This window comes from Bos taurus, chromosome 7 (assembly GCF_002263795.3).
Source record: "Bos taurus isolate L1 Dominette 01449 registration number 42190680 breed Hereford chromosome 7, ARS-UCD2.0, whole genome shotgun sequence".
NCBI lineage: Eukaryota > Metazoa > Chordata > Mammalia > Artiodactyla > Bovidae > Bos > Bos taurus.
This window is the reverse complement of record NC_037334.1, coordinates 59383674-59407450: the sequence shown is the minus strand read 5'-3', so window position 1 is coordinate 59407450 and position 23777 is coordinate 59383674. Positions and strand designations below refer to the sequence as shown.

The 23777-nt window shown below is 37.7% G+C and overlaps 1 protein-coding gene across 1 annotated transcript in view; it reads right to left on the bottom strand.

Moving 5' to 3' along the window:
• Positions 1–1826: 1826 nt before the first annotated feature.
• SPINK5 (serine peptidase inhibitor Kazal type 5) overlaps positions 1827–23777 on the bottom strand; it is an 83583-nt gene continuing 61632 nt past the window's right edge. The window contains 8 exon segments of the mRNA NM_001102102.2: positions 1827–2133; positions 8023–8101; positions 10204–10334; positions 18285–18384; positions 19304–19431; positions 19541–19630; positions 20332–20404; positions 21199–21326. Coding sequence (NP_001095572.2) covers positions 2125–2133; positions 8023–8101; positions 10204–10334; positions 18285–18384; positions 19304–19431; positions 19541–19630; positions 20332–20404; positions 21199–21326 — 738 coding nt within the window. The 3' untranslated portion in view covers positions 1827–2124.

Below are 23777 nucleotides of genomic sequence, written 5' to 3'. Positions count from 1 at the left end.
AATAACCAGGAAAGAGATACAATCTCATATGTTCTAGAATCTCGAAACCCATTCTGTATATCCTGGAATTACCAAAGAAAATAGCAATGTTGTTTTCTCACTTTTTCCCCCTAAAATGGCTCTGTGTTTTCATGCTTGAAAAATTATATGTAAGCCTTCTTTCTTTTTTCTTAATGATATCATAGAAAAAAAAAAAAAAAACTCCTAGGGAATGATTTATCTTAACTTTAGTTAAAAAGGACAAAGATCACAAAATTTTGCTTTAATTGGCTTAGTGGCAACTTATCTAAAAGAAAAAGAACAGCATAATAAATACAAAATTAACTTCCCAAATCCAGGTAAGCCAACTATTCCTGGCATAGCTCTAGAGCTAAGAACAGTTTGAAGCACAATGGGTTCCCCATAGCTTCCTCCATCTACCATCTGAGCCACCAGGGAAGCCCAAGTCCTTGCATCAGGAAGATCCCCTGGAGAAGGGAACGGCAACCCACTCCAATATTCTTGCCTGGAGAATCCGATGGGTGGAGGAGCCTGGCAGGCTGCAGTTCATGGGGTCGCACAGAGTCGGATACGACTGAGTGACACACACTTTTACTTTCCTGCATCTATAGTGTGTTCAGCATCAGCCCAGAATCTGCATGGGGACAATAACTAGGGGCAAGCTGTAGCAAGAGTCTGAGCTTGACAGTGTTTCAGCATCGAGGCGGGAGCTCACACATTGTTCTGTCCCACTCCTGTCTAGCGCTTACTTTGTCTAGTGGTTCTCTCATGTGTTATAAGTCACTAGTAGCTTCCAGCTACATATAGCTCTTGAGCACTTGAAGTGTGTCTGGTCCAAATTTCAACATGCTGGAAGTTTAAAATACACACCAATATCAAAGACTTAGTAACAACAAGTTTATATTGATATTATGATTATCATATTATGTATGTATTTTGAAATGATAATAGTTTTGATATATTGGGCTACATAAAATATATTCCCAAAATTTATTTTACCCATTTCTTTTGTAGCTACTAGAAAATTTGAAATTACACATGTAACTACTATTATATTTCTACTAGTCAGTGCTGCTCAGACTTGCATACATTGGTTACTCTTGTTGCATTAGTCTTCCCCCAGACTATGTATGGGTTCAAGGCTCTGATACAGGAAATTATCAAGAGGTAGCATGATTCAGTTCAGTTCAGTTCAGTCGCTCAGTCATGTCCGACTCTTTGCGACCCCATGAATCGCAGCACGCCAGGCTTCCCTGTCCATCACCAACTCCCGGAGTTCACTCAAACCCCTGTCCATCGAGTCGGTGATGCCATCCAGCCATCTCATCCTCTGTCATCCCCTTCTCCTCCTGCCCCCAGTCCCTCCCAGCATCAGAGTCTTTTCCAATGAGTCAACTCTTCGCATGAGGTGGTCAAAGTACTGGAGTTTCAGCTTCAATGTCAGTCCTTCCAAAACACCCAGGACTGATCTCCTTTAGGATGAATGTTCTTGCATGGTTGGATCTCCTTGCATGGTTGGATCTCCTTGCATGATTACTATGAGAAATTACTAATTTGTGTCACTGGATGAGACCCAAGTAACTGAGATAGTTATGCTATCCATGGAAATACAGAAGCTAGATAGAGGAGCTGGTAAGGTAACAGTGAAGGTGAGGTTGAGTCATAGCCTAGGAGCCCTTACCTCCTCACCTCTCTTCTAGACATTTCTTCTGAACTCTGAGAGCAACTAGAATTTGAGAAAAGGATTAAAGAAAAAAAAGGATATAGTTAATTTTCTTCAAAAAAAATTTCTGTTATCCAGACAGTGACAAAAAAAATCCCAGAAATGGCATTCTGCTGAGTTTACTTTTATTGAACAAGCAGTTGAACAGACAGCATTGTGATCAGGAGGCTTCCACAGCACAAACTGGTTAAGATGTCTCTGTGCCCTTAGATCACAGAATCTAGGAGGGAAGAGATGGAATAGACTGAAAGTCAATGAGTCCATTCCCCCAACAGTTCTGTATTGTTTTCTATAGTAAATAAGATGAGCTCTGAAGAATTCTTTGTATATACAGATGGTGAAGGTAGGTAATTCAGAAGTGGGGTATACATTTTCCCTCATGGCTTTTACCAACTTTTGCATCATTTGACCTAGACAAGAAGATGAAGAGGTTAGATGTTAGAAACTCAGAGACATTGTAGAAATGCTGGCTATGCATGTATTATTGTAACATAGTCAAAGAAATCTGTAGATTCCTGCATTCTGCCAAGAATACAGGATTTCAAATCACTTTCACATTTTATTTAATTGATTCAATGAGTATTTATAGAGTATCTAGTACATTTTACCTATTGAGCTGGATGCAAAAATGACCTCTGCTCTTGATTACTTGTGACCCTCATGATAATGAAAGAAGGAAGGTGTCATTCATATCTTTTCAAAAAGGAAGCAATTGAGCTTCAGAGAAGTTCACTGACTTGCCAAGGTCTCGCATTTGGTCAGGACTTAAGTCTAATTCCTCTAACAGTTAATACTTTACTATTATAGTTTTAGGCCATAAGCATTTAAGTAGCTGTCTTCGTGCCTGACTCATCCATGCATATTCTTAAAATCAACATTTAAAACATTAAGTCGACATTTAAAGTTTTTTAAATAGTGACTGCATCTTGTCTGCTGGCAATCCCTGGAAGACTAGCAGCATTATTATTACAAACTCAAACCTCCATTTTAGTTCTCACATGGAACACATCAGGCTTTCTTTGATTTGGGTTGGCAACTTATGGTCTTGAATCCTTGAAAATCTTTGTCATGGAATTGAGAATAGTCATTTCTTCATCTCAAAATAGTATTGATATTTTTCTTAATATAGGAATTTCCTTCCAGTGTAGCTAATCTTTATTTCGTTCAGATAATGCCTTTTCTAGAGCCCTCGGTTTTCAGAATCTCCTGACAACTAAAGGATGGTGGCAGGTCTACAGTTGACCCAGAACTTAATTCTAATGAACTTGTGGTAAATGGCAGGATTTCTCCCAGGCTGATTTTCTTTAAAATGGGAAAGATAACGATCCCTGCTCTAAATACAGATCTACTATGAGGATGCAAAAGGAAAGAGCACAGGGAACTCTCTAAAGAGTTATATAAATCTTAGAAGTTACCATATAATGAAAAATATTTCTTAGAATATTGGGTTTTCAGTCTGTTTTTCCAGGAAAGTTGTTACTGTCGGGTCTTTTATTCATTCTTGGGATTCTAGACTCTCTTAGAGAATCATCTACTCATGAACTAGGTTCAGGCAATAAGTTTCAACCTCTGGGATTTACACCCATAATAGTTATCAGAGCAATGCTGGGCCATGACCCACCCATACCACCTTGGTGTATCCAAGATCCTTTGTTCGATCAGATAAAACCATAAGTAATATCCATTATATAACTCCAGGGGAAAGAAAACACCCTCATATGAAAGGAAGGAACTTATAAAACGTTTTGGTCTTATCTCTGGCAAGATACGTCATTATTTGAATAAAAACATCTTAGTATTATTTTATGGCAAATTCCTCATAAAGTAGTTTTCATCAAGTTGTCTACGTGAGATTGCAGCAAGGGATAGTCTAAGGTGTGGTCTGTAGGACTTGCAGAAAGATTATTTTTACCTTCCTGTTTTGAGATATATGTGACCAGATGTGTTTGTAAGATGGGGAGACAGTATATTCTGGCAATAAAATGAGAAGCAAACCACTAACAGTTTCTATGTAGTAAGATAGCAAACCCCATATAGGGACTAGGGCAAAAGTTTAAAACCTCTCTTTGTACATGTGTAAAGACCCAGAGTAGATAAATGACTTTTTTAACCCAGAAGAAAAAACAGCAAAGGTCTCCTCATTTCATTCCAGTCCCCTGCCTTCCAGCTGCCAATGTAAAAGCAGAAACATCTAGCTTATAGCTCTTTTATTTTTCCACTTTCCCATATCAGTGCTTACTGAGTAGTTCTTTTGAATATGGTCTCATCTAGTGTTGCTTGAGATCCTCAAATGTGGTAGAATCGTTTTTAATTCCATTATTGCCAAAGTGTTATTGCCAAATGCTTAAAAGTATTTACTAAAAATTTTCAGTAACTCAGTGAGAACTTTGGTTTACATATTTATGTGATTTGCCAAAGGTCTCATACATGAAAAACACCAAAACTCTGAACTTATACTTATCTGGTAACAACATTTTTCTCTTATTTGAAACTTCCTAATATTTTTACCCAAGTCAAATATCCTCTTGCTTGAGGAGGAGATTACTCAAATGCCATCACCAGGGACAATGTAAAACTCAATACAGTAGTTCTCTTTACCCCCGAGGTATACATTCCAAGACCCTCAGTGGATGCCTGAGACCATAGATATACTATGTGTAAACTGAATTTCATATATGTTTTTTCCTATACCTACACACCTAAGATAAAGTTTAATTTTAAGTTAGGCATAGTAAGAGATTAACAACAATAAATCTAAAACAGAACATTATGTGAATGTAGTCCCCCCCCTCTCTCTATAAATATCTTATTTTACTGTACCCACCCCTTCTGTGATGATACAATACAATGCTTGTGTAATTGAGGTGATGTGAAAGAGGGAGGTTTTGTGACATAGCATTAGGCTATCACTGACTTTCTGAATACATCAGCCAGAGGATCATCTGCTTCAAGCGATCCTGTATCATCAAACTGTGATGGTGTGCATGGCTGGATGTCAGGAACTGATATCCATGGTTAGGAATCTGATAGCAAAAGGTTTTTTTGAGGAAAACTTTTGAAAGGATATTGTAGTTAGAAGTTGTTGCTCTTTCTAACTCAAAGTGTTGCTGCAAAAGTTGCAATCCTTTGGTGATCATATGGGTGACTTTAATGCTGGCTTCCATTCAAGGATTGTACTCGATGCTGCTGCTGCTAAGTCGCTTCAGTCGTGTCCGACTCTGTGCAGGCCCATAGACAGCAGCCCACCATTATATTCCATAATTTTGCCTTAATGTTTGTGCAGCTTGAAACACTGGCAAAGTTTGCTAATGTTTACATTGCTGGTTCTGCTTCAGTTTCTTCTTTGTCTTCCTCTCCCTCTGTGGATGACTCAGTAAGTTCTTCTAGCTCCTCATTCTTGGATACTTGTCAATGGCCTTCAATATGTTATTCCACTTCATCAAGCACGACAGAATATCCTTCTCCATCAACTTGTCTTCTCCTGTGAATGAATTTGCTAACTTCTCCATCAATCCCCAGGAAGCCTTTAAAATCATTCACAACTTCACTCCATTCATTTTTCCAGCAAGCATTTACACTTTCTGGTTCTAATTTATCCATTGTAGCTTTGAGGAGTGTTACTGTGTCAGCAATAGTAAGCGATTTCCAGTAGTGTTTTTTGTCCAAATGAAGGTCTGCATCAATTGCTGATCAAATGTAATTAAACATCAGGCAGGTGTATGTGACTTTGACAAATTGAACAATGCTCTGATCAAGGGACTGAAGCAATGAGATTGTATTTAGAGGCAAAAATACAACCTCAGTGTTTTTATTTTCATAGCAGATAGATTCAGGATGTCTAAGGGCATTGTCTTTTATTAGTAGTACTTTAAATCCCAAACTTTCCTCTTCCAAATATGTTTCACTTCTGGGATGGAGCACTGGTGGTACTATTCCATAAATAAGATGACTGTCCCCCACGCTTTCTGATTTTGTTACCAGAACATGGGCAGTTAATATTTGTTCTTCAGAGCAGGGGGTTATTTGCTCTTCACACTTTGCCGGCCTTAATCCCCTGTGGCATTACTACGTAGTAGCAGAGTTAATCTGTCCTTCCCTGCTTTTATGACTTGGTGTCTCCTTTGTGCTTCTGCAAATGCAGGTTCTATTGGATATCTTCTTTCAGAGGAGCCCGGTCTCATTGTAATTGAAGATGTGCTTTGAAGGATAGTCTTTCTCTTTAATCAACCTTTCAACTCTGCTAGAAATGTGGCAGCAGCTTCTTCATGGCAGATGCATCCACTCCACTCACTTTTATATTTTTCGGTCCAGACCTATTCCTGAATCTGTGTAACCATACTTTATTATAGTAAATGGCTTGGTGTCACTAATTTCAGGGGATTCCTTACTGAAATCTCATTATAGTCTTAATGCTTTTTGGCCAAACACCTTGTCACCAGTCAGAACTCATTTGCTGTTCATGTCTTCCATCCAATAAATATAATGCCTTTTCCATCTTAACTAAGCACTTATCACATAATATGTCTTTAACTTTTGCCATTTGAGATGAAGCAGCAAAACTAAAATAAATTTCTTTCTCCTTCTTCACAATTTCATGGATAGAAGATTCATTTTTACAAAAGACCTGAGCAACCTCAGCAACCTTAATAAGTTGAGAACTTCCACTTTGCACATAAAGGAACTTTTTGGCTTCTCTTTGGCATATACGAATTGCCCGTGTCACTACCCTTGCACTCTAAGGGGCATTATTTAGCAAAATAAGGGTCTCTGGAACAAAAGATGGTAATATCACAAGAGTTGATCTGATAACCTAGATAGCTACTAAGTGACTAGGAGATGGGATGTGCTGGACAAAGGATGATTTACCTCCTGGGTGAGATGGAGCAGGATGGTGCAGGATTTCATCATGCTACTCAGAACAGCAAATGATTTAAAACTTATGAATTATTTATTTTTGGAGTTTCCCATTTAGTATTTGTGAACTTTGGGTAACTAAAACTATGGAAAACAAAACCTCGAATAAGGTGAGATTACCGTAGGGTGTGTCAAAACATCCTTCAGTTCAGTCGCTTAGTCATGTCTAACTCTTTGCGACCCCATGGACTGCAGCACTCCAGGCTTCCCTGTCCATCACCAACTCCCAGAGCTTGCTCAAACTCATTTCCATCGAGTCGGTGGTGCCATCCAACCATCTCATCCTCTTTTCCTTCTGCCTTCAATCTTTCCCAGCATCAGAGTCTTTTCAAATGAGTCAGTTCTTCACATCAGGTGGCCAAAGTCCTGGAGTTTCAGCTTCAGCATCAGTCTTTCCAATGAATATCCAGGATTGACTTCCTTTAGGATGGACTGGTTGGATCTCCTTGCAGTCCAAGGGACTCTCAAGCATCTTCTCCAGCACCACAGTTCGAAAGTATCAATTCTTCTGTGCTCACTTTTCTTTATGGCCCAACTCTGACATCCATACATGACTACTGGAAAAACCATAGCTTTGACTAGATGGACCTTTGTTGACAAAGTAATGTCTTTGCTTTTTAATATGCTGTCTAGGTTGGTCATAGCTTTTCTTCCAAGGAGCAAGGGTCTTTTAATTTTATGGCTACAGTCACCATCTGCAGTGATTTTGGAGCCCAAGAAAATAAAGGTTGTCACTGTTTCCATTGTTTCCCCATCTATTTGCCATGAAGTGATGGGACCAGATGCCATGATCTTAATTTTCTGAATGTTGAGTTTCAAACCAGATTTTTCACTTTACTCTCTCACTTTCATCAAGAGGCTTTTCAGTTCCTCTTCGCTTTCTGCCATAAGGGTGGTGTCATCTGCATATCTGAGGTTATCAGTATTTCTCCTGGCAATCTTGATTCCAGAAGATTCCAAAGTTGATTCCAGAAACTTCCTTATAGGGACTTAAATGAAAAGGTCAATTTTTCATGTTGGGGAACAGTTTAATGCAAAGTACAAGGATAGAAAGTTTAAGTCTGCTTCTATCCCTGTCTGGCCTCTGTATCATAGTCCACAGAAAATAAAAGCTACTCTAAAGAAGTGTTGGTGACATTATGTACATTGCTCATAAACAGTCTGTTATCAATCCCAGTAAACTATAAACATTTAGAAATGTTAACTACTATATTTTAAATCCCACACATTTCAGTAATTAATTATCTTCACAATGAAGATAATTCTGGGGTTACGTGACCTACTATCATCTCCCTGGCCAGAGAAACATCCATCACTTAATACAAGAGAACAGCAGCCGAACCACCTGGGTCTAAGACTGTGATTCTGAACGCCAGAGTACTCACGTCAAGAGGTGTTGTTTCTTCGATGCTGTTCTCCTCACACCTTCCTTTACTGCGTATGTGTGTATTCGTTTGGCGTATTCTAAAACAGAACAGGAAGTTTCAAAGCTGGGAAAACTCAGCTTTAATGAAAACAAAACAAAATACAATCAAGCATCAATATGAATGACATTTGGGCATCAAATCAAAACTGAAATCAGGGGTAGGAACTGGTATCCATTTCCTAGTAGGCATCATTCAGGTTTATTCTCCCTCTTCTGATTTAGCTCCAGATTTATGCCCCAGGCCTGGATCTGTTTCATCATATGTCATTCTCCTATACACTATATATTCATGGAATTGTTGAATGTTAGAAATAAACATCATCTAACACAAAAGCCATTATTTTATAGATGAGAAAACTGGATCCCAGAGAGGAGTTTGACTTTATTTGATATCTATAATGTGACTTGGGGATTATAAAATAGGACACATTTTACAAAATAAGTTTTACATAAATATATATAAATTATGTATATATGTTATAAAACATAACTATATGGTCATCGTGAATTTTATACTTGGAAAGAATCTTAAGATATATGAATTTTAATGCCTTTCTCATAAGAAATATTATATAGCAAACATCTACTTGTCTGCTTTGGTGATAGGAGACTAACTGTCTATCAGGACAGTTCATCTAGTCTTTGAACGTTGCAAAAATTGAAATTTCTTCCCTCTAGCTTCTTCTAAGACCTCAGAAACCAGTAATGTTCCATCTTGCCTGGGACAGCCTAAATCTTCTCTTTATAACATGTGTTCTCAGTTCTTGAGCTAAACAATCCATCTTGAGACATCCTTTATCAGTATTTTTATCATGGGCATTTCTGTAATTTCTAAAGTTCCTTTGAATAAAGTATAACTTATTATAGGTTTAAACAGTTAATGGAATGTTTGTAGAGCATTGCTTGGATAATTTAGGGCCTGGTATTTACAGTAAAGAGAAATTGAAGGATTTCTGGGAGAGAATAAGACACATGTTGTAACAGATTCATGAATGGTTTTATTCATTTCTTAAATGTTTAAGACATTTAAGAATTAAGATTCCTTAGTTATTAAAACTGTGTGATATCCATAGATGGACTTCAAGAGATTTATGTGCCCACAGATATTCTGCATACAGATTTTTAATGTTTCATCATTCTTTCTTTTGTAGAAAGAGATGACTTTCTCCATATTATCAAAGGAATCTTTGATCCCCTTTTGTTTACCTTTGATATAACAGTATTGTAGTAGACAGAAAAGCAAACTGTATTTAAACCCAAATCAACAAGGTTACAATCCGGTCTGTTCTATTTCCAAAACGCTGTCATTTTAAACAGATTACCTGGACTCTCTGAGCCTCAGATTAACCTTCTGTACAATGAAAATAATACCGCTCTATAGTAAGTAGTGAGGTCAGTGAAACTGAGAATATTAAAGTGTCTTACTTACAGATATAACACATAAAGGACTCATATTCAAGTTTTAGTCTACATATATGAACTGTAGAATGTTTTTTTTTTTCTTTCGTGAGTTAGTTGATTTTAAAGAAATAAATGTAAATTCAAATATCTTTCCAGAATTGAAAAGGAGGATATCAGGTCCATCTTCATATTCTGGGTCTTGTTTATGGTGTTCTAAGAAGGACAGGATGAACATTCAGGGACTGCATGTTCCTGAGGTGGGATGTGGTAGAAAAGGCAAGATTTGCCACCATGCCCTTTTTTAAAGCTGGTGTAATGCAGGCTGGAAACACGTGGAGAATGAAGGGAAATCTGTGACTAGAAGCTAGTCATAAGGTTATTAGAGATTAGAGCCTGGGCTGACTCTGTACAGCAGTGATTCTCAACTTTTTTCTCTTTACATAAAGTATAGCTGATGTTCACACTCCCATGAGTGAACATGGGCTTAGAGAGATTTTCTCTAGTTACGTTGTAACCCCACCACTTTTCCCTTTCTCTTCCACTCAGTAAAGTATATGAACAATTTTATTAAAGGCATACCCATAGATATTCTCTATTTTATGCATGAACAGAATCACTCACATCTGAATTTTAAACTTCTACGATGAGGTGCAGTACCTTGCATTCATATCAGTACTCTACTGTGGGTCAACACTGTCTTCAAGAACCTCTACACTAGAAGATGGACTCGTATACGTACAGATTTTCATGGCAGAGCATGCAGGGATTGTTATATGTCTGGCCGTCATCACCACAGACAGGCTGTAAATTCTTTGGACAAAGGTAACCCATCCTGGGTAATATTCGGTAGTGTTTGCACATCTCAGAATTCTGAACAAACAAAACATAAAGTAGATTTGCTCAATGGCACTTAAGAGATACGGACTTGGTGAAAACCTCTTGATTTCCTCAATCATGTGTGACTAAACAGTAAAGGAAGTGTAACATAGGTTATACAAACTCATATATTCATTTCCCATCACTGTTAGGTAACCTGGATTTAGTTTCTTTTTTACTAAGGAAGTAGCCAAACCAAGATACAAGGAAGAACAAAGCAATTAGAAAGCAGACATCCTACCAGATAGTGCTGTGCTTTGGAGAAGGCAATGGCACCCCACTCCAATACTTTGCCTGGAAAACCCCATGGACAGAGGAGCCTGGTGGGCTGCTGTCTATGGGGTCACATAGAGTCGGACACGACTGAAGCGACTTAGCAGCAGCAGCAGCAGCAGTGCTGTGCTTAGTCACTCAGTCATGTCTGACTCTTTGCAACCTCCTGTACTGTAGCCCGCCAGGCTCCTCTGTCCATGGGGATTCTCCAGGCAAGAATATTGGAGTGGGTTGCCATGCCCTCCTCCAGGGAAATCTTCCCAACCCAGGGGTAGAACCCAGGTCTCCGGGTTTCCCGCATTGCAGATGGATTCTTTACCATCCGAGCCACCTAGGCACAGATAAACTGAGGTATGGGAGAAAACTCCCATACAGAAAATAATACCTTTTTTTTTTTTTTGTCCTTTTAAATGAAGACATTGGTTATATACAATCTAGAAAGACTCAAAATAAATGTTAGGTAATCACATGGAGTTTTGAGTTCCAGCTCTGCCACTAACTAAAGTGAGTGATTTACTTGACTTCTTTGAGCCTTAGCTTCTCATCTGAAAAACATGAATAATAATAGCTCTTGCCTCATATTGTTGTTTTAGGGAATCAAATCAGATAATGTACTTATATGCATACATAATACAGTGTTTGGCACATACTAAGTGCTCAATATATGATAGTTGTTAGTTTCCTAAGGTAAAACATACATAACTTTTTCATGTAGAAAAAGGAACATATTTGTTCTTAGTAGTTTTTTGGAATTGTGAGTTTCATGATGATGATAATAAATTTATTAATCTTAAAGGAAGCAGGAAAAAGGAAAAAACACAGAAATTTTAAAAATAGGATTATGGAAGACAAATTCAGTGGTGTCAAAAATTACATTAAGTGTTAGCAGGACTAACTACTCCAGATAAAGAACAGAGACTCTTAGTCTGGAGAAACAAAATGACTCAACTTATAATATTTAAAAGAAGTATACTTTATATTTCAACTAATAGGGTGAACATGAAAGGATGGAAAATAGATATGTACAAACACTCATCACACAAAAGGTGATATATCTATATTAATATCACACAAAGTAGAATTTAGGATAAGAACTAATGTCAGAGATAAAGAAGAGGATTTCTAATTATAAAATAATAGAGTCCATAATTAACAATCTCAAACATTTATGTACCTACAGTAGAGTCTTAAGATAATGAGGCAAAATTAGCTGAAAGGAGAAAAAGGCAAATTTATCAAACTTTATATTTAACACTTCTTTTTGTCATTAATACCACAGACACAAACATAAAAATATGTATTTGAAAAACAATATAATCAGCTTGACCTCAATGATATTTGTAGATCTCTATATCCAACAACTGCAGACTACACATTCTTCTTAAGTAGACATGAAATTGTTGCCCAAATAGACCACATTCTGGGCCATTAAGCCAGTATTGATAAATTTGAAAACTGAAGTCATAAAATGCAAGTTTTAGGATCACAGTGAAATAATATTAGTAATATATATGATAGCTATGAAGCTACTAGGCATTTAGAAGTTATGCAACATACTTCTAAATAAATCATGACTCTAAAGCCATAATGGAATACAGAAATGTTTTGAACTGAATGATAATGAAAATAAAAAATACTCAGTAGTTAATTCAGTGATTTGAAGGAAAGTTTTAGGTAGATACATAAATAGAAAAAAATCTTAAAATCAATCTAAACCTCCATTTCAAGAAGCTAGCAAATAATAGGCAAAATAAGCTCGAAGAAAATAGCAGAAAATGAATAAATTTATGAAATAGAAAACAGAAGGCCAAATGGTTGTTTGAAAAGATTAATAAATTGATAAACTATTTGCAAAATTGACAAAAGTCAAGAAACACACATTACCAATATTAAAAGTGGTGCTTATATATAGATATTAAAAGGATAATATGAAAATGTTATGAATAACTGAATGTCAATAAATTTGACAACTTAATAAATTCCTTGAAAACTAATTTCTGAAACAGACACTGAGTAGATATTTAATAGTAGTATAATTTTTGCCTGGAGAATCCCAGGGACAGCAGAGCCTGGTGGGCTGCTGTCTCTGGGGTCGCACAGAGTCAGACACGACTGAAGCGACTTAGCAGTAGCAGCATATCTATTGATAATCATTTCAGAGGTGTAAAGAAGTATTTGCTAATTTGTATTCTAAAATAATTCAAACATCTAAAGGGACTGCTTTAGATTGAGGTGAATTCCATGTCAATAGAGATATTCAGGGAGAGTTTAAACAAGCACCTTCTGTAAGTCACTGGCAAAGGTGGGACTGAACCAAGTATATCCTTAATGTTTTTCAGGTATCTGCCACTCCAAGGTTGAAAACTACCAAAATAAAGGGTGATAAAGAAGCAACAAGCAGAATTATGCCTTTTTTTCTTACATAGTACATCAACTCTGAACAAATTATCCACCTTCAAAATAGACCTAGGATTCAGCTACTTCTTATGACCTCCACTACTACCACCATAAACCAGCCTCTCTGGTTAGTGCTGTGGCTAACTAGCTGTCCAGCTTTTGCTCTTGCCTTCCTGCAGTGTATTTTCAATACAGCAGGTGCAGTATCCTTTTAAAACATAGATCATGTTACTCCTCTTTTCAAAACCTTCATTCAGACTAGTAGACAACATCCTTAAAATGGTCTACACAACCTTACATAACAGGCCTCCTGTTATTGGAATAATATCTTCCTGTATAACTCTCACTGAGGTCACTCTGTGTCAGCTGTACTGGGCTTCTGGCTGTACTGCAAGCCCTGTCTCAAGGCTTTGCTGTTCCTCTTCCTGGAATGTTCTTCCCTCACTTATATGTATGGAATTAATCTCCCTAGGAGGTGCAAATGGCACCTTCTCAGGGAGCTCTTTTCTGTACAAGATACTTAAAATTGTATCTCAGCATTTACTATGTCATTTTTCTATTGAGTCACATTGCCTGTGATCTATTATAGAGAGTTTTGTCTATTTTGTTTACGGCTATTGTTCTCATAAGGCTTCTCTGGTGGCTCAGTGGTGAAGAATCCGCCTGCCCATGCAGGAGCCTCAGGTTCAATCCCTGGGTCAAGAAGATCCCCTAGAGAAGGAAATGGCTACCCTCTCTAGTATTTTAGCCTGGAAAATTCCATAGACAGAAGACCCTGGCGGGCTACAGTCCATGGGTTGCAAAAGAGTAGGACACAACTTAGCAACTAAACCACCAGCACCACCGTTTTAATCATACACATAGTAATGCTTGGAAAATAACAAGTGCTCAATAATTATTTGTAGCATGCATAAATGATGGCTAAATGACAAACTGAATAAAGAATGTTGTTCTCTTCTCCAAGAGAAAGCTCAGCTCAAAACCAGGTTACACAGGAATAAGCACGATGGGATTTCTGGTCTGCTGGTGATACATTATTTCTTGACCTAGGTGTCAATATCACAGATGTGACCACTTTGTAATATTTAGTTGTATACTTATGATAGGTACACTTTTTCTTTTTGACTATTATACTGCAGTAAAATGTTAAATAACAGATTTTATTATGATAGCCAAGATACATACACACACACACATAGAAACAATAGGATATTATTCAGACATGAGAAAGAAGAAAATCCTTCCTTTAATGACAACTTGGATGAATCCTAAGGATGCTAAGTTAAATAAGTTAGACAAAGAAAGGCAAATACTGTACAATAAAGCCAATCGCATAGAGACAGAGAAAAGAATGGTGATTACTAGGGGATTGGAGAAAATAAGGAGACACTGGTCAAAGGATATAAATTTTTAGATACAATTTATGGTGCTGTAATATATGGTGTGATGATTATAGGCAGTCAGTTCAGTTCACTCATTCAGTCGTGTCCTATGGACTGCAGCATGCAGGGCCTCCCTGTCAATCATCATCTCGCGGACTTTACTCAAACTCATTTCCATTGAGTCGGTGATGCCATCAAACCATCTCATCCTCTGTCGTCCCCTTCTCCTCTTGCCCTCAGTCTTTCCCAGCATCAGGGTCTTTTCCAATAGGTCAGCTCTTCACATCAGGTAGCCAAAGTATTGCAGTTTCAGCTTCAACATAAGTCCTTCTAATGAATATTCAGGACTGTTTTCCTTTAGGATGGACTGGTTGGATCTCCTTGTAATCCAAGGGACTCTAAAGAGTCTTCTCCAACACCACAGTTCAAAAGCATCAATTCTTCGGCACTCAGCCTTCTTTATAGTCCAACTCTCACATCCATACATGACTACTGGAAAAACCATAGCTTTGACTAGATGGACCTTTGTTGGCAAAGTAATGTCTCTGCTTTTTAATATGCTGTCTAGGTTGGTCATAACTTTTCTTCCAAGGAGTTAGTCCCTTTTTATTTCATTGGTGCAGTCACCATCTGCAGTGATTTTGGAGCCCAAAAAAATAAAGTCAGCCACTGTTTCCCCATCTATTTGCCATGAAGTGATGGGACCAGATGCCATGATCTTCATTTTCTGAATGTTGAGCTTTAAGCCAATTTTTTCACTCTCCTCTTTCACTTTCATCAAGAGGCTCTTTAGTTCTTCTTCACTTTCTGCCATAAGGGTGGTGTCATCTGCATATCTGAGGTGATTGATATTTCTCCCAGCAATCTTAATTCCAGTTTGTGCTTCTTCCAGCCCAGCGTTTCTCATGATGTTCTCTGCATATAAGTTAAATAAGTATGGTGACAATATATAGCGTTGACGTACTTCTTTTCCTATTTGGAGCCAGTCTGTTATTCCATGTCCAGTTCTAACTCTTGCTTCCTGACCTGCATACAGATTTCTCAAGAGGCAGGTCAGGTGGTATGGTATTCCCATCTCTTTCAGAATATTCCACAGTTTATTGTGATCCACACAGTCAAAGGCTTTGGCATAGTCAATAAAGCAAAAGTAGATGCTTTTCTGGAACTCTCTTGCTTTTTCGATAATCCAGGGGATGTTGGCAATTTGATCTCTGGTTCCTCTGCCTTTTCTAAAACCAGCTTGAACATCAGGAAGTTCACGGTTCACATACTGTTGAAGCCTGGCTTGGAGAATTTTGAGCATTACTTTGCTAGCGTGTATGATGATTGCAATTGTGTGGTAGTTTGAGCATTCTTTGGCATTGCCTTTCTTTGGGACTGGAATGAAAACTGACCTTTTCCAGTCCAGTGGCCACTGCGGAGCTTTCCAAATTTGCTGGCATATGGAGTGCAGCACTTTCGCAGCATCATCTTTACTATTTGAAATAGCTCTACTGGAATTCCATCACCTCCACTAGCTTTGTTCATAGTGATGCTTCCTAAGGCCCACTTGATTTCACATTCCAGGATGTCTGGCTCTAGGTCAGTGATCACACCATCGTGATTATCTGGGTCATGAAGATTTTTTTTGTACAGTTCTTCTGTGTATTCTTGCCACCTCTTCTTAATATCTTCTGCTTCTGTTAGACCCATACCATTTCTGTCCTTTATTGAGCCCACCTTTGCCTGAAATATTCCCTTGGTATTTCTAATTTTCTTGAAGAGATCTCTAGTCTTCCCCATTCTATGGTTTTCCTCTATTTCTTTGCATTGATCGCTGAGGAAGGCTTTATTATCTCTCCTTACTATTCTTTGGAACTCTGCATTCAAATGGGTATATCTCTCCTTTTCTCCTTTCCTTTTTGCTTCTCTTCTTTTAACAGCTATTTGTAAGGCCTCCTCAGACAGCCATTTTGATTTTTTGCATTTCTTTTTTGTGGGGGATGGTCTTGATCCCTGTCTCCTGTACAATGTCATGAACCTCAGTCTATAGTTCATCAGGCACTCTGTCTATCAGATCTTGTCCCTTAAATCTATTTCTCACTTCCACTGTATAATCGTTAGGGATTTGATTTAGGTTATACTTGAATGGTCTAGTGGTTTTCCCTACTTTCTTCAATTTAAGTCTGAATTTGGTAATAAGGAGTTCATGATCTGAGCCACAGTCAGAGCTCCTTGTCTTGTTTTTGCTGACTGTATAGAGCTTCTCCATCTTTGGCTGCAAAGAATATAATCAATCTGATTTCGGTGTTGACCACCTGGTGATGTCCATGTGTAGAGTCTTCTCTTGTGTTGTTGGAACAGAGTGTTTGCTATGACCAGTGCCTTCTCTTGGTAGAACTCTATTAGCATTTGTCTGGCTTCATTCTGTACTCTAAAGCCAAATTTGCCTGTTACTCCAGGTGTTTCTTGACTTCCTACTTTTGCATTCCAGTCCCCTATAATGAAAAGGACATCTTTTTGGGTGTTATTTTTAAAAGGTCTCATAGGTCTTCATAGATCCGTTCAACTTCAGCTTCTTCAGCATTACTGGTTGGGGCATAGACTTGGATTACCGTGATATTGATGGTTTGCCTTAGAAACGAACAGGAAAACTATAGGAAATAGTAATGTGTAATATACTCAGAGTCTGTGAGTAGACTTTAAATATTCTCACCACAAAAAAGAAATGGTAATTATATAAGGTAATGGAAATGTTAGCTAACACTATAGTGGCAATCATTTTATAATCTATAAGTCTATCAAATCAATATGTTGTACACAGGTTTACATAATGTTACATGTCAACACACATACAATAAGGGCTTTGCAATGGCTCAGCAGGTAAAGAATCTCCCTGCAATGCAGGACATTTGGGTTTGATCCCTGGGTTGGGAAGATCCTCTGAAGAAGAAAATGACAACCCACTCTAGTGTTCTTGCCTGAAAAATCCCACAGACAGAGGAGCCTGGCAGACTACAGTCCAAAGGGTCGCAAAGAGTCAGATAGAACTGAGCAATTAAGCACACACACACACACAGACACAACACAATAAAGCTGGGGGGGGGGGGAGCAGATTTTGTGGCTAGCACTTCTCCATGCTTAGGGATCCCCAGTCTGATTTACTAGAAATTTATAATTAGTATTTTGTTAGTGTAACTCATCTGTTGTTGTACTTGATTTGGGAAAATAATTCGATAAAATTCATGTTTGATACCTTTCTTTCTTTTTTGGGTCATCAGACTAGGTGCTAAAGTCTCCCTTCTAGGGACCAATTTGAGATTGCCCTTTGTGAATGAATATACTTCATGCTCTTATATCTTCTTCTTTCTACTCCTGACCTTGACAAAGCTCTAAAAAAGCAATCCCAAACAGGGTCAATGTAAATATGTAAATATAAGTATGTCATTTTACACTTCTTATAAATGTATAGTAAGTATAAATATGTTCAGCATAAATTTCCAGGTTATTGGGAAAAGGACTAGGTTTGGAGGGGGAGTAGGAAGTGGGTGAGGAGCCTTTCTAGTCTGCTGAAATTATAGGGTTGAGACTCCTAACTACTTATTTGACTGCATGTGCCAGAAGTTACATGCATTGTACACCCACTTTTTAAAATTTCAAAATAAATTCATTTAGAGCAAGACTAATAATCTCAAAGAGCACAGAATAATGCACCAGTGAGTAATCTTGAGACTCTTCCTAAGCATGAACTCCACGGATTCCTTGAAAGGACTTGAGGCTGTACTGAATCAGTCTTTCCTAGGCCTTTACATGAAATGAGGCTTATGGACGGCAAAAGGGGCAACAGCACTGCCCGCCCCCAGAATAAGTGAATTAAGTTAATAAGTAACTTTTTAGAAACAGCAGTTCTTACCAGAGAAGAAATGGAAGACTCTGAGCTGTCTTCCTCTTCAGAAGATCTAAAGTGGGATGGTTTTTCTTCAAGTCTTATCCTGTCCAAAGCTTCTTTTTCACTAGAAAAGAAGACAAAAGTAAATTTGGGTCCACAAAGACTGGCTCCTGTAATTTCTAGTTGGAAGTTAAACATTTCTAATAAAATATGATGGAACCACAGAACACTGCATGAGAAAGTGTCCAGGAAGACATGTTAAGAAAAGCACACAGCTGGGAACTGGCTTGGCACGCCCTTCACTTAACAGATGTGTGACATTGGACAAGTTGTTTAGAGTATTCCTTTCTCCAGGGGATCTTCCCGACCCAGGGATCAAACCTGGGTCTCCTGCATTGCAGGCGGAGTCGGTACCATCTGAGCCACCAGGGAAGTCCCATAAAAAGATGATAGTTCTGGTAATTCCTTCCTCAAGGAATGTTCTATGAGGAGCTAATATATACATATATATATATATATATATATATATAAAAATATATATATATAAAATATATTTAACTGTTGTGTTCATAGTGTTTTTTTTCAGAACCATCATCGTCCATCATGTTCATAGGTCCCCAAATATAGTTGTTCATCAGAATAAACTAGAAACCCTTTCTAAAAAACTAATTCCTTAGCCTTGGAGACTCTAACTTATTTTGAAGGACTAATCTGTGTGTGTGTGTGTGTGTTTAAGACCTCTCTTAAGTGTGATCTAGTTGTAGAACAGATTTGGAATAATTTTTTGTAACTATGATACTGAGGGTTGGAAACTTTTTTTAAGTGACATAGCTAGTAAATATGATTAGAACTTCCATCTGGATTTCCTGTCTTCAAGTCCAACTGTTCTTTCTCCTGTACTGGGTGTTGTCAACTTAAAAGCATTGCATCTAAAGACTTGGTTTAAAGCCTGCATGGATTCATGAGCACATGAGTATTTAATCAAGTCTCTAAAAATGCAGTCCCCGCAGTAGCTGAAGGGGGTACAGGATCCTATTACTCACAAGATGCTTCTGCACATGTAGCACTTGTTTTTGTATAACTTTCCATCAGCACCAAGCACAGGGTCGTTCTCTCTAGTGCACATGAGCTCATCATTCCTCACATGCTGCCGAAAGTTACTGCACTCATCCTAGAAAATAAGAAAAGGGAAGTGGGCATGGCTTTTTCCCTTTGTGACTTGGTTACTTTCTTAAACTTGGTTTTAGGAATTCCTCTCTTGGCTCTGATCTCAGACTCACTGCACTTATCCTGGCAATGGAGGCCAAGGAACGCCCAGACTCTCTAAACTTCCCATCCTCCGCTTCATTCCGAACCTCTCTGCACTGGTCCTGGAAATACAGGGAAACATAAAACAATATTTGAAAGACCTCCTGGTCTTGCTCGCTCTTTCCATCAATCTTTCCTTTCCTCTACTTTTCACGGGAGATACGCTCTTGACCAGAGGACAATCCCACAGTTGTCTAACTCTATGAATGACATTATCACTGGCAAAAGACTGATTGAAGATGTCTTCTTTGTGATCTTGAAAAGCAAATAGAAAAGGCAGCACCATGCATGTGCACTATTGATTCACTGATGCTCAGAAGACCCTCTGGAGAAAATGGGAAAGGCATCAAGGAGAGACGCTAAAAGAGAGACTTTGAGACTAGTTTATTTTACATAAATTGTTAAAATCAGTGTCAACAAGCAACATGAAGCCTCATTTCACATTTAAAGTGTCAGACATAAGCATGCAGTTAAGGTGGTAAAGAATTTTACCCACTATTTTTCAATCCACAATTCTCCCAAACAGGAGAAACCAAAGCAATAATCGATACACACTGCGGAGAATTCTCTATAAAATTGAGAAAAAAACATTAAACTTCAAAGCCAGGAGATAAATCTTATTATAACCCAACATGACAATATTGGCAAAATCAATTTTCTTTGAAGCAGAAGATTAGCAACTTTATTATCCAAAAAGTGAAGGGGAAGACAAGAATCTGAGGACGAAAAGTAAAATAGTTATCTTCGTATCTTAAAAAATAACCTTTGCATCATTTGAGGGCTTGGCTCTTGATTTTTCTTCTTCATTCTTTTTTCTTTCTTTAGCTTCTCGCTCACTGAAAAATTTTATAAAAGGGAGAGAGTAGTTTTTCCAGAGTCATTATTGAATTGTTTAACCAAATATTTCTCCAATTCTAAACATTAGAATGTCTAACACTGTTTTCTAGTATCTAAAAAATACATGAGATTCTTTTTAAACAAATAAGTTCTGATCATTGGGTTTTCATAATTGTGACAGTGCTGTCAATTTTCATAAACCCAGTTTCTATACCATCATCTAGAGTGATATACATCTGAAGGGTCATTACATTTTTTCCTAATAGGATTATTTATGACTCTCAGGTAGAGAGTTGCTTCATTTCTCCTTTTTATTTTTTTTATTGAATTATAATAACTCTTCTGTATTGATTGTTCTTTATATTACTATTATGCTTTAAAGTTTATAAACATTTTAAAAATATTATCTCCTTGAATCCCTACAAAAACTCTATTGTGTAGTTATTATTCTCTTTATATACAGGAGGAACTGAGGCTCTGCAGAGTGAATGGGTCTGTCCCATGTCACTTATCTGAGACACTTCCTCTTTGAAGGTCAGTGATGTTGGCATGATACAACAGGGTGTTCTCCTATCCCAGCTGCTCCTGGTATGATTATGCTTCTCATAATATTCAAAATAGAAATTCCTTATGAAAGTGCTTTGGAAACTTACTGTCCTCTTCTAAACTGAGGAGCTATTAGTATATATTTTTAATGTGTGATGCCAAACACCGTACGTTTTAAATCAAAAGGAACTGATTTCTGGGAAGCAGACACAGCATATCAAACTGATTCATAAACCTCTCTACTCACAAGATGCTCTGACACATAGCACACTTGTTGGCATACGTCTTGCCATATGGGCCTCGAACAGGGTTGTTTTCTTTGGTGCAAATAAGCTTTCCATCTCTCACCATGTTCCGGAATTCATGACACTGATCCTGCCAATAAGAACAACAACAAAAAAGAGCTGTTTCTACAATCATCTGATCTTTAAAACAGAAACTATGATCGGTTGGTTATATGTAAACTCATAACCCTTGAGGAGGAAAATTAAAATCTAGAGAAAATAAAATTTTAGAGATAAAATGTATTTTAAAGCAGCGGTGCCCAACCTCTTTGGCACCAGGGACCAGTTTGTGGAAGACGATTTTTCCATGGACTGGGGCTCGGGGGGTGGTTTTGGGATGATTCAAGCACATTACATCTATTGCGCACTTTATTTCTGTTATTATTACATCAGCTCCACCTCAGATCATCAGGCATTAGATCCCGGAGGCTGGAGACCCATTTTACGGGCACTATGTTCAGTATCTGCTTAAGAAGTCTGAATCCTCTCCACAGCATCCCTTCAAATACTTGTCAGCCCCAGTGGAATTTCACTGCCACCTAAGGCAGCCTGTGCCATTTTTATAGTTTCATTGGGTTGATCCCCAAACTTGTTGCACTGCACCTCAACTCATTACTTCACACATTAAAAAGCCCTAGACTGAATTGAAAGACATCCTTTGGCAAGGCGGCATATAAACATCTAAAGTTTTAGCTTTGTTCCTCAAGAACAAATTTTTTTTTTAATTGTTTCAGCAAATCTGTATTATACTCTTAGCATTTTGTTGTGTGTGGTAATGGATTTCTTTTGGTTGTCATTAAAAAGTCTGTAAGATAAGCACACATTATCCCCATTTTACAGATGAGAGGGAAAAAGTTCACAGATAGTAAGTGATTAAAATCAGTGTTGGAACAGAGATCAGAAACCTATTAATAACCAGGCTATAGGTTCCTTGCCTTCTTTGCCTTTACATGACAGAAGATAAAGACTCCTGGCACATCTCTAAGAACATGGAGCTAGCTGCCGTCTTTGCTCCTTGCAAAATAAGAACCTTAAAAAGAAGGCAATGGAACTGGGCCCACAGGATTTAACCCCTGTTGAAATTTTTGAACATCCATAGAAGTTTGTCTTAAACATTTTTTTTAAGCCCAAAGAGTTACAGTATATGAGAAATTATCTTTAAAAATGCTATCAATAACCTAGATTGGAGTTACCTTTCTTTAAATTGTGGTACCATGAATAACTCCAGACCTACTTTTCTTTGTTTAATAGCATTTTATTCTCTGGAACTGAACACCTGATCAACATGAGAAATGTCTCATAGCCATCATTTTTAAATTTGCTAGAATTTTGTTTTCCTCTTCCAGGTACCTAAAATGCCGCATACATCTGTGTCTATGATAGCACCCCTGTGAGGATATTGCAGCCTTTGCTCTTTGGGTGCAAATCTCTAGCTCTTCCATTTGTTATCTGTGGGTAGTTAACTTCTCTGAATTTTTTCCTCAACTGTAAAATTGGACGCTACCACCTACTGCACTGATTGTGGGCAGATTTAAATACGATGGTGCATGTACTTTATAAAGCTTATTTTAGTTTGCTTTTGTAGATAACACTGATTGTGGGCATATTTAAATACGATGGTGCATGTACTTTATAAAGCTTACTTTAGTTTGCATTTGTAGATAAGACTGTAGCTTTCTTTTTGCCACAGGCACAAAAAATATCTAGGTATTTTCTATACGTACATATAGGTTTTTTCCTTTTTAGAAATTCTTGAAATAGATATTTTTAAACTTGAAAGAAATTTAACAATCTAGAATACATGTCCAGTAGAGGTCATTTCAAGTTGTACAATAAAGTATTTTCTCAAAGCCGTTGATCTACCAAAATATGGGTAACAGATATTCCCAATTTATTTTTCAAAAATGACCATTACTACTACTGTTTCATTTTGCTTAGTCAGCATAAAACTAATGAAAAGTTGCCTCTTTAATGGGAAAACTTTCCTGGGGAAATTTCACTGTTTCACTCTTCTCAGTCCATAGCTGGATTAGAAGAGGTTGCACTGTGTCATCGTCTATGTGCTGGTGGTGTAAAACATTGAACCTCATTTTTAAAACCCCAAGTTGAACACAAGAGGGCACTAGAGTGCCAAGAATTTACCATCTGGAGCTCCAAGCTTTAGATCCTTTTCTTGTTTATAAATTTGGCATCTATTTGCATAACTGTTTTTAAACTTCAGGGGGGAGATCAAGTTGATAACAATAATTTGACAATTGCCATTGTTCCTATAATGTGTGGTAACTGCATCAGAGTTGCAGTTCAATTCAGTCCTGGTCGTGTCCGACTCTTTGCAACCCCATGAATCGCAGCACGCCAGGCCTCCCTGTCCATCACCAACTCCCCGAGTTCACCCAAACTCATGTCCATCGAGTCGGTGATGCCATCCAGCCATCTCAAGGACAGTTAAATTCCATGTTATTTCTTTGAATATCTGGTCATGTCTTTCTTGTTTATCATCAAGTTCACAACAACTGGGACAGAGTATGCATTCCATAATATG